Source organism: Gobius niger (genome assembly GCF_951799975.1).
Source record: "Gobius niger genome assembly, chromosome: 8".
NCBI classification, from domain to species: domain Eukaryota; kingdom Metazoa; phylum Chordata; class Actinopteri; order Gobiiformes; family Gobiidae; genus Gobius; species Gobius niger.
Window position 1 is genome coordinate 26,485,033 of NC_136859.1, and position 12,433 is coordinate 26,497,465.

Here is a 12,433-nt window from a genome sequence, read left to right on the forward strand (position 1 = left end):
CCTCATTAAACTATTAATCCGGTGCAAGTAGGCAAGCTGCAATCCCCAGTTACTTGTGCCTGAACCAAAGGGTCAGTTACACACAACAGGGCTCTCGTGTGGTCAAGCAGGACAACACAGGACACAGTGGATGTCACAGTGAGCATTTACGTCTGATAAAGAAAAGGTTATTCATGCCTCAAAGCACTTCATTTTAATCTGTCAGGTAAAACACTGAGATAATTTTATTATTGTTGGGAAGGGTTCTGCAGTTGTTATAATGATCAAAGTGTAAACAAGTTGGGTGTTATTGCAATGAACAGTCAGGGTTGCTGTATGGCATCTTTGTCATTTAATATTAACATAAACACACCATAAATTTGTCCCCAAACAAACCCTCACCAAGCTCAGTTCTTAAATTACTTTCAGTTTCAAATCTGATGTTGTATTCTGTCCACGGCTTTTTACAGGTGTCACTCCAACAAACTCAACGGAAAAATGGTAATCCGAAGGTTGATCCAAAGGATATTCCCGTTGAAAAAGTAAAACTGTACAGATAGATCCATGTCTTTCTCATAAAAAAACAAAACAAAACAACAAATAACAGACAAGGAATCCAAAAGGCCAGTAAAGATCTCGACACGGCTTAGTCCCAGTGGTCCTTACAGTCCAGCTTCTTAATATATAATTCAATATATAATTTGAGTCGCACAGACACCTCCAGTGAGTTCCACGACAGTGTTCTCCTCTCATACCGGTACCACTAAACACTAATAAGCGCTCATTCATAAAAGCATTACAAGTTACAATATAGAGAATCAACAGTTCTTACATATATCAAACAATTATTACATATATACATTGTGTGGCAATGAAATAGAAACCTTACCCTGCACCTTGCCCCAGTGTGTGGGGCAAGGTGCAGGGAGAACAACTTAAATGGGACATTGCTGTTGTAATATTGAGTCCTGCAGTAGGCATTCCAAGGGGATAAAGCCCCCCGGACAAGCACAGTGGGCCTTTTCATGAGCAGAGTGGTTATTTGTGGACAAAGTGAACAGTCGTATTTCACAATATTAAAATGAAGTGGGAAACTTACTCTCTATACTCTATACTCCACTTTGTGTCCACGTAGAGAGAAGAGCACATTTTTCAGCTTCAAGCTTATTTTAAAATTGATTTAATAGGCTTGATGGAAGTTGATTAAAACCACAATTATTACTTCTTCGACTGGCACTACAGTCACCATTTTCAGGCAACTTATTAAGATCTTTTGTTCAAAAAGTGAAAATGGAAACCTATTATGCTCAAATGTTTCTCTTTCTTACTATTGAATGGCAAAGAGAAGTTAAAAGGGAATTCCCTGGTTGCTCTAATACAATTTAATTGACCCTTATTTTTCCCTGCATTCCACTTCCCTAACTATTGTGTTAGCACCAGGGGGATAACACAGTTTTGTTCAATTTTAGCTCGATGCTAATCCATCTACTATGGGGATATAACAAAGGAGGAGTGATAGGAGGATAGGCAGAGAGTTCAAAAGTGAGTGGCGAGAATGGGAGGGCTTTTCCTGAACAGAAAAATCACTAAATGCTGCTGCGGCTCCCACAGAGGCAGCAAAATGGCACAGTTAGCTTGTTCATTCTCTCCGAGACTCTGAGCTTACTCACTCTGCTGTTGTTGGAAAATTACATGAATAGGTCTCACAACTGGAGATGCTCTGGTGATTTTTGAAAAAGTTCTGTTTTCTTGTGGTGAGCGAGTGCTCAATAGCTGCTGGACAAGCTCTCGTATCCCCTCGCTCCTGAACTCTGTTCCTTCTGTCTCTGCCATTCAAGCGTTGAGTTTTCGGAAATGGATGGCTTTCTCTAAATGTGGAATTACAGCAGTCATCTGCCTCTAATTCCCTCTTCCACTTTTGTAGCGAGACAGGCAGAGTGCCGGATTTCTTTGTGCTTCTGCGCTGCTCTCCATCAAAATAAAAACGCTGTTGCTCCATCTTTTGTTGTCTACGTTCATCTCCGAGATTTCACCTCATTCTCTCCCGCTCTCTTTTCCGTTTCAGGACTTGCAGTATATGGCACAGTAGTTAATGACTGGTCTATTGGCTTTTGCTTTCTCAGTTTGTCGCTGGGGAGGTGGGGCAGCTCGACAGATAAAGTCAGGGGCATGGAGTGGAATGGATCAGCTGTGTGCGATATCTGCTTACAGTCTGTTTCAAAAGGCTTCCTCTTGTGTGGGTACAAGTGTGTGTTCTTCTTTATACTGTACAAGGTGGGGCACAGGGCGCGGGGGAGGGTAGTGGGTAGTGGGATGAGGTCACCAGAGAGTAGGAAATGGTTCAGGGGGCGGAGCTACAGCAGGTATTCCTTCTTGCCCTGGCTGGCGTCATTCCCATTGAGGAAGGCCTCCTGCACTTCTCCATGCTCGTCCAACCCGCTGGCCTCGTGGGTGAGATAGGAACCTAAGAGACAGACAGACAGAGATAGAGGGGAGAGGGGAGGGAGGTTAGGCGGCTAAGCAACATGGAGCATTACCAAACCGATCAGACCCAGATTATTGAGCATCATACCTGTGACGGATTAATTCATTAGTGGAGTGATTGTTAGGTCAATACCAAGCAAAGATAGAATGACGGGTACGGACACGGCGTGCGGCTGTACCGGCGGAAATGAAAGGTGTTGGATGGGTGAGTGAATGAGGAAACGTGAAGAGGAGAGAATGGGAGACAGGAAAGAAGAAAAGATTGGCAATGTTAAGATCGGAACAATGATCTTCATCTCAAAGTGACTGACTGATGTTTGGTTAATGGGCTATTGACAGTAAAGGAACAGCCGCCCGACCAACTGGTACATCCTCCACAGCGAATGCTCTGTTGTGGTGTGGAAGTAGTGCTCCTAAAGGCTTTTGATGCTGAAGTAAATATACTTTCCAGCACTTTCATATGAGCAAAAGCTGTGAGTGAAGAGCCTGGTCACTCCGAAGAAATTGGGAGTACAGCTCCTCCGGTCTCTGGCCTCAATATCTAGGCTTTCCTGGTGAGGTGCTCTGGGCATATTCACTTGGACGAGGGACGTGCTGGAGGGCATCGCTCTTGTTTGGCATGGCAGATTGGAGTCTCTTTGGATACACTGAAGATTCTGCCCCCAAAAATAAATAGAGTTTTTAGATAAATTAATTATTCATTTTAGAGAACTGAAATAGAGCACACAAAAAAATACAACCCAAATAGGGGACAGTCCCCCATAACTCATTTAAGATGATTCATTTCTTTTGATTATCTCTTGTTCTGCATTTTCAAACATCAAAAGAAATACAAGGAACTTTTGTTTAACTGTTGTTCCACATTTTGAGGGAGACAAATATGTGAAGTTCTTTGATAAGGATTTACAAGAACCAGAACAAGAACCACAAAGACCTGCTTGTTATTGCACAGTAGTCTAACCTTGACCAATACTGGCCCCACTTACCATGGAGGCAGGCATCCAATAACTTCTCGTAATCTCAAAAGATGAATCAGTTTTTTTTGTTTTTTTAGCTAGTTAGAATAACTGATTCTGATGAGACACCTGATGGAATGGAAATGCACTCTTGCAAACCCTTCCCACGACTTTACACAGCCCTCCAAAGTCAGTATGATTAATTCTTTGCTGTGGCACAACTCATCGACCTACTGCAGTGTCCCCTTCACTCCACTGTGCAGACTGACACGCAGTTTTGCTTTAGCTCTGAGCTTGACTGGCACTCTGACACTCACACCCAACTTAAGACGAAGCCCTTCTGGCCCTTTCTCTGCTCCGATTGGTTATAATAGTCCTGCCTTTGTAGTTGATTGGCGGTCAGGTCATAGACGGACTGCTTGTCCAGCTGTGGGGTAAGTAATGGGTTCCCTGCGTCGTGTGACTGTGTTCCTTGGTTTAAGTTCTTGGCAGCTTTAGTGCCCGAGTAGAAAGAGTGCCAAAGCAAGTGCACTTAAAAAGATAGGGACCTTCGAAAGGCTCCCTTCTCTTTATAGATAAGCCTTGATACACTAACAGAGTCGTAAAACATAGATACCACACGTAGAGTTGCAGCCCCGCCCCTTCTCATCCCCTCAGCACCGTGCGGGCCAAGGTCATTGATCACGGACAGCGCCGGAGCCTCTTCTTCTGTCTATATGCCCGTGCCAGTTTTACACCTCGCTTTAAAAGATTATTTTGGACGATTGCGGCCCTGACTGGCCTCCAATGATTTCTTTACACAGCACATTAAACCACAGAGCGGTCAGAAAGAGGGGAATGTTCTTGTGTAAAAAGAAATGAGAAGATACATGCTGGTCGCTTTACAGATACAGTTGTTGTAGTGTGGACAATCACATAGCAGCTACACTGCGATACTGGAGACAAACCAACCGTGTTGACAGAGGTCAGATGACATTAACCAGGCTGGCTCAAGTGGAAAGGGTTGGAAAAGGCTAATATGTTTAGGCGGTGCAGTGTGCAAGATAGATCTGAAATTGTCGGTATTGTGTATTCTCATTTGTAAAAGTTACTCAAGCTAATATACAGTCCGGATCAAGAGTTTGAGACCACTTGAAGAATGGCAAACATTCACATTCTGCATGGTTGGGTCTTAACAAGGTTCCAAGTAGTACTTCAATATGCAACAAGAAGAAACTGAGTTTTGGGGTCTTAATTTGGGTCAAGCATGGTCCAATGTCTTGACGGACAGCCATTCCGATCCTATGGTTCAGTGCTGGTGACACTTGAGTCTTTTGTTCTTTTGTTCTGTCTTTTAAGACATTCAAAATGACTGTTTTACTGCCTCCCAACTCAGCAGCTCCACAACAACCTGACCACACTCAAAACAAAAATATTTTAATTGCCTTTGCCATCAGGACGTCATGACAGTGTGAATTCCAGCCGCAAAATAGACTATTACAATTTAATTGTTGTTTTCAATAAAATAGTTACTCAAATATGTTTACAGTCTCACTCCCTTTTCTTCTTGTTGCATATAGAAGTTCTTGGAATCTTATTAACCCCTCCTGGAACCGCCACCTTAACGTGGTGGAGGGGTTTGAGCAATCCCAGGGCAAACAGGTTCTAGGTGACGGGTCAGACAAAGAGCGGTTCAGAAGCCCCTTATGAGAGACCAACAGGCCTGGTTAATAGCGAGGCCGTCCTTCCGTGGACCCACCACCTGCAGGAGGAGCCACAGGGGCCGGTGCAATGTGATTTGGACAGCTCCAACAGCTGCCACCACGACACGGAAACGGAAAAGTGGAAGAAGATGGATGGATGGAATCTTATTAAGATCCACCATGCAAAATGTGAACATTTTTGGTCTTAAACTTTTGTTCGGGACTGTACCTTAGTGCCATTTGAATGTCTGTCTCTGCCAGCAGAGTACATGAAGTGGAATACTGAAAGAGTGGATGTCTATGAATCTGAAAAGTCAAACCATGTGGCAATTAAGCTTGAAGGGAATGATAATGTGTTGTTCTACTGTAACATAGTAACTTTTATGCCACTTTATTATGCCCATTTACTAAGAATTCCTGCATGGAGTGAATACTTTGGAAATGTGTGTACATTTAAACTGGAAACAAGTTTCAGACCAAATAAAAACAAAACAAAAATGCAAAAAAAAAACTACAAAAAGGAAAAGAAACATAAGAGATCCACGTGATGAAGTGGCCATGAACTGTCTACTTCTGAATCAAGACCAAGTGTGTACCTTTCTGCCGGACCGAGCACCATATGGTTACGATGAGGACACAGATGACAGTGAACACCAGCAGCGCCAGCACGCCCCCTATCACTGCGTACGGTACTGCACTGTGGGTCTCCACCACTGCACCGGGATCTGAGAGGGAACAGAGACGTCACAGGGAGAAAGACATAAATCAGAAACCGCAGTGCACAAGACAGTAATAAGATGGATCAGATCTTACAGGAAAGAGAAAATGAAAAAAACAAAACAATCGAGAGGTAGAGAGGAGAAAAAGTCAATCTTTCACATAACCGGAATCATCACCTCCCCACCGCACCGATTGACAGGAAAAGGACTGAAGGATTAGGAGAGTTCAAACCCCATAAACTCAAAACCAAGCAACCTGTGAAAGGCACAATGCATTTGGAAAGAAGGGCAAAACTTTCAGTGTTACACCCCTTCTTGTGCAGCCCTGAGAAGAGGGAATCAAACAGATCGCTGCAGGTTTAGATAACATGATGATGAAAGAAGAAAAAAGAAAAAAAAAAAATACTTACGAAAAAACAAGCTAAATCCTTGGGAAAATATGCACGTCAGAGGCTTTCATGCCAACCTCCGCCGGCTTCAAAGACAAGAGTAAATACACTTAAAACAGCAGAATAAATCAGGATCAGAGACACACCAGGTAGTGCTCAGTTATTAAGTCCAAAATGCCTTCCATTTGCACAGTCGGTGGTCAAGTGGTCACTCCATGGAAGACAGTCCAAGCCTAAGCATTGTGGGTTCGAGAGCTCTCTTCATGCCTCTTCTAACAAAAAAAATGAGATCATTCTTTGAAAACTATTTGCTCTTTGAATCAGTGTAACTTGTTTGGAGTTTTATGATGTTTTTTGTTACACATTTGGTGCTTATTCTTATTGACAGCATTGACAGTTGTTAATACACTGTTTATACAGGCAGAAGCAAGTCAATATTTAATGCTTTTTAATGCCATTTTCATGCCCATGTATTGTATTTTAAAGCCACAAATGCAGAAAAATAATCTGCATACATTACATTTCTAAACAAGATTTGCAAACATTTTATCAAACAGGAAAAGGGGAATTGGAAAAAAAAAAACAAGCAACTTATAAGCAAAAAAAAATGTTTAAAAAAGTGGTCAATTTCAGTGAAAACTGAAAATGTTTTTGATATTTTCGATGAACTTGTAAAAATTATTGAGCAATGTAACAATCGTCCAGTAAATTTAGATAGTGATGGGTGAGTGAAGCCTTGTAACACTTCAAGGTTTTCCTGACAAAAAAGTCTTGCAAGGTCCGAAGTCAGAATTGCTTCATTCTGTTTGAACACTGACCTCTTGTGGACAAACTTTATTATCGTGACTTCTCGTAAACATGAGCGAAGCACCAACACAATCATGTGTGCAAGAGAAGTTTCAAGCAGACATGTGGCGGCTTTATTATTTGCAGCCTGATACTGATGTTTGAATGATCAGATCAATCATAGGTCGATAAGTAAGAGTCATTTTATTGGTAACGGGGCCGACTTTCCAGTTTAAAATGTTCAACAATTGCTGAACTGCAGCCCAAAAATACTTAATATTGTGCTTCACAATACAGTATGGGCTAAAAAGGTCTTAAAACAAGGCTATGAGGTTAAAAACTCAATAACAGTCGGATCTGACACAGTGAAGCAGAACATCATAAATGGAGAGTAACTGGATTAAGGTCATAAATGCGACACAATGCAGCAATTTGTGTGGGGTGTAAAATGAAAGTCGTTTTATAGGAAAACAACTCAAAATGTTATTTGCCCAGAGTGATTGGACGCATTGTAAGAGGACCGTGCAAGGACACAGCCCTACTAATGCGGCTTCACTTAGACCATGATAGAAAAGATTTAAAACTATATGAGCCATTTAGTCCTAACATCAGCGATCTGAAGAGAAACGTCTTACAGGTAAAAGTGCTATTAGGATTCTAACATCATGTTCAGATTGTATTTGACCTTCATTCAACAAGGAAAATACCACTGAGATAAATCATATCAGACTCATGCAGTTGCTTCTCCAAAACACTGTCTCTACAACTGCTAAAGACTTCAGTATTTGTACAACAACCGTTATATTTCTTACATCTGGTATAATTCGATGGCAGCTGAGCGGTCAGTGTTATCGTCTCACAGCAAGAAAGTGACTTGGGGACACTATGATCTTACCCGTCAACCCACAACATGCACAATAGGCAGGCTTATCATGGAGGATGTGCCAAATCCATAAAAGGTCGATGAGTGATAATATCTGGTTATTATTATAAAAAATAATGGTGAAAGGCATTGGAAGATTGTGCTGGCACCGACAAAATGGGCAATAAAGGAGATTCACTGTCGACTTTAATATCCTAGTGCCAAAGTGCGTCCCCTGTGTGAATGTGATCTAATGAATTTCAAGGTTCCATGCGATGTCGCCGGAGATACGCTCTTCAAATGCCGAGTGATCAAGCGATTCCTTCTCCTGTAATGTATTTTTTTTTTTCACTGAATGAAAGAAGCAACGCACTCGGGGGCCCCACACTGTTCTCAACCCTCCACAGCCCAGCGCTTCACATCGAATGACTGACAGCATTATAAAGCGCGTTGTTTCTCCACGGACGCCTTGAAATAATACATCAGAATCGGCTAAACGCTCACCCCCAACGTTCGAGCCGCTAACTCCCCCCCCCCAAGACTCTCCCTGACACCTTCGCATGTGCCCAGCAGGTGAACCGTCTCTCTACTTTATCTGCTGCAGCTTTTATGTAGCGAAATGCGGCCCAAGGTGTAGCGGAGGGATAGTTGAGGGGATGTTGACGCCGGTGCCACTGTATGTGTGTGTGAGTTGCACAGGCTGAGCGGCTTTAGCTGATCGGTGCCAAGCCTTTCACTCTCCTGCTGTGAAACATTCTTCAGGGAGAAAACGATTAGACGACCGCCAGGATCCAAGAGCGTTTTTCTCAGTTTTTCACCTTGTATGTTAAAGTGATGTGACCTTTCAGAAGAAATACGGTAAAGTTAGTCCCAGGATCCAATGGGCATTATGACAAACACGCCTGTGTTTAAAAGCAATGTGTGGAAATGTACATGAAATGACTAAGAAAAAACGGCTTCTTGTACAGTATTATATTATATTACTATACTTTATGAAGAATGAAGTATCTTTGCCCATAACTGTCTACCTGAGCAGCTGAGTGTTAGCACCAAAGCTGTTCAGAATTCCATTTCATTTCCCTTCATTTGCATCTGTTATTGCCAAGTGTCTTTTCGATTTGAATTATGAATTGTCTGGAGTTAAATCGAGAAGGAAAGGCTTTAGTATCATTGCAAGAAAAAAAATGATGTGAATTGCAATGCAGTGCTGTTCAGCTTGGACATCAAATTTAAAGGTGCATTATGCAACTTTTTATGTGAAAAAATAAGTTGATATATGCGCATGTTTGACTTTGTATTGACCCTGCAGTTGTATAAGTGGTCAGCACGGCACCTGTGCTTTCGATCACGGTGGTCTTTACAACGCTCCAGGAAGAATTGTTTTGTAGGTATTCTGGTGAGAGGGTCCGCCAGCAGTGAAAACTTTGCAAACAATTGATCCTGGAGCGTCCTAGAGACCACTGTGATCGAAAGTAAAGGTGCCATGCTGACCACTTATACAACTGCAGGGTCAATACAAGGTCAAACATGCACAAATATATATTTTTTTTGCATAAAAAGTTGCATAATGCACCTTTAAATGAAGGTCAAGACATAATTTTCACATACGCTTGTAATTTTTCTCTGGATATTTAGCTGAATTCATTTTGGTATCAAAATAACAAACTTGGTTATTACTTGAAAACATTTCCACTTCCTCTTGCAAGAATCCACTGAAAGTCCAACCATATTTCTGACCTCTGCACAGATAACACAATATATGCTATGCACCATAACAGGATCTTCTGTTTCCCCCTGAATACAATATTAATATTCATAAGATTGAGGATATAGGTTAAATATTAATGATCTAAGATCTGGTATGTTCAGCGTAGGAGCAGCTGACAGCCTCCTTTAGAGGCCACTATCATTTAGCTCAGGGCTGCTGCTGCTACATCCCCGAGCTCAAAGATAACCCAGACATAAACATATACACACACACACACATATGCTCAAGTGCTGAGCTGGCAATGTGTGGGGATCAAACAGACAGCGATAAGAGGGGAACGGAGCAGAAGGTTGCAACATGCAAATGCGAGCGTCTGCAGACACATGAGCTTATGTATGAACGTGCGGGGTGAGCGAAAGTTGGAGAGAGTGAAAGTGTGCAGTCTGAAAGCCATGACCCGAGGAGAAAGCACTGAAGGAGAGTGGAAAGGGTCAAGAAGATACACCTGTTTTCATAAGAATCATGGTATGAGATGGGTCAGTAATGGATAAGATTACAGTGAAGTGCCCTCCAAATGTGGACCAGCCGTTTTGTTGGCAGTGATTCACTTGTTCATTTTGAAGAGGCTTAGCTTTGGATGCCCTCCCCTCTAATGTAGCGCTAAAATACTGTATGTAAAAACTATACACCACATTCATTCATCACCGCATATTTTGAACTTCAATGGAACTTCAGCAGAAATGAAATACATTCTTATTTCGCCCCAGTTCAGGACAACGGGATAACAATGACATATTGAAATGGCTTTATTGTAAACAACAAAGAAGACCAAATGCATGTCTAAACGCTCCCCTCATGAAGATTAGAAAGTCCAGGTTTTGGAAACTTCAGAACGGCCAAAACTTCTCAATGAGGACCAGGCAGGGCATCCAGCATATAACAACACAACTCTTTGTTTTACAGACCTGACCCAGATCACACCAAACCTCTGAAAACAAGGCTATAGATTCTCCTTGGATTGTGTGGTTCACTTTACCTCTTGCGTCAGGGACCAGGCTGGATGTTGGGAGGATCAGGGTGGTGGTAGAGGTATTGGTGGTGGTGGTAGTGGTGGTGGTGATGGAGGTGATGGTGGTATTGATGGTGGAGGTTGGGGTGGCAGGTAGGGAGGTGGTAGATGTAGTGTTAGGAGTGGGAGGGACCGTGGAAGTGAGCGACACATTCTCTACAGACAAACAGGGATGGGATTACACACAAGCTATTATCTACAACATGCAGCGACATTTGGCTGTATAGGCGCTACAAGGTTTTATAGCCAAGTTACTATTGCACATAAAACAGGACAGACTTTATTATGCCGAGAATATTAATTGCGCTTCCTGGCTGCCACCTGCTCAGCAATCATTAAAGGCGCTTAAACCAGGTTGGTCTCCGCCAATGATTTCTATGGAGGTGGAGAAATGCAGAGAGGAAAAAGCTACTTGACAAACACAAGCTACTGAGACTGATTCCATTCACTGAAGATACATTCTTTTAATTAGTTTTCAAATTGACAGAATGGAAAAGATCTCAAAACGTACACAGGTGATAAATACAAAGACACAAGTGTTGTCAATGTCATGGATCCCGAACAGAATAGCGAGGTTAAAGCATGTACAAAGGCAAGGGCATACAGTAGCTGAACACACACTTAAGTGGAGAAAGATGTGGCAATTTGAACTGACAATATCATCTGACCGCTTTCCTATGGCAAAATAGCGGCGAGAAAAGAGCCATTGTCCGTGACAAACGCATTCTCGATGGAGGAGGGCCATGAGTGACTGTGTCATTCAACGGTGAACAATGGCCTGGAGACTTGACATATACTTTAATCAGGGGCAAATACACAATGTTTTCGGGGTGAAGATCAGCAGAAAACATGAGTTGGTTTCAAAGCGGACTTGAATGTTACTTACTTTCTTACTTTCTGTATCAAATGTCTCTGAAGACACAGTGAACTGCAGTGATTGCCATTAGCAAGAGGGGACACATTATAATAAGGTCCATTATACTATTTCGGGCTTTTACATGTTGACAGATGGTTCATGCCCAGGGTTTTCTACTGGGCAGACCGAGGAGTGGCAGTTGGTTATGTGAGGTTGCCAATTAAACTCTCCCATATTTGTGAAAGTTCAGTCCACGAGTAAATCTAATTAAACCCAATACACTTTTGCTTCAATGGGATGACGCCTGGGGTGGCTGATCACAAACCAAGGGTGGCCTGCGCTGCCCATGGAAACCCCGTTGACACATCCCCGGTTGACAGGCTTAGAAAACACACTTAAGTCTCTTTATAAACATTGCCGTACTTGCTCCTGCATCTTCAGCATCTTCAGCATTTTGAAGTGTGATATTCATGGCTCATATATCACTTGTGTGCCACTGGGTTGTTTACGTAGCCGCCGCCAACCTTCCCCCTGCTACATTGTCACAAAAGACAAAAATAGTGGCTGACACATGAAGGATGCGTAAAAGTGTAGTCAGTGTCAGCACTTTCCATGCCACTTCATCAAAGGCAGAAAGACCGCATCGTGCCGGGTGGACCGTGTGTTCAGGAGCTGGATTGTGAACGGTGTCATGCAGCACACAGAAGCCTATACGAGCTGACACGTAGTGGTTTCTGTGCACTGAGGGAGCAATGACGAACACACTGGGCTTTCAACTCCAGAGTAATTTATTGGTAAGTATTCCTCTGTCTCTCCTCTCTCTTCTTCCTCTGGCCCTGAGATAATCAATCTCTTTTTGCACTCCTCTTATGTCAGCACTATGCGGGGCACGCTTGTACATTTGTTTTGTTTTGTTTGTTTCTCTCCTTCTAAGCCCAAACTT

The 12,433-nt window shown here is 42.6% G+C and overlaps 1 protein-coding gene across 2 annotated transcripts in view; it reads right to left on the reverse strand.

Moving 5' to 3' along the window:
- Window positions 1-312: 312 nt before the first annotated feature.
- LOC306967046 (cell adhesion molecule 4-like) overlaps window positions 313-12,433 on the reverse strand; it is a 220,978-nt gene continuing 208,857 nt past the window's right edge. Inside the window, exons 7-9 of one of the 2 annotated variants that reach the window (XM_079561946.1) lie at window positions 5,698-5,826; window positions 2,552-2,636; window positions 313-2,443 (exon numbers count right to left, since the gene is read on the reverse strand). In XM_079561946.1, the coding sequence (XP_079418072.1) occupies window positions 2,590-2,636; window positions 5,698-5,826 (176 nt within the window). In that variant the 3' untranslated portion in view covers window positions 313-2,443; window positions 2,552-2,589. The remainder of the gene's footprint in view (window positions 2,444-2,551; window positions 2,637-5,697; window positions 5,827-12,433) is intronic. The other variant, XM_079561945.1, reaches the window with a different exon arrangement.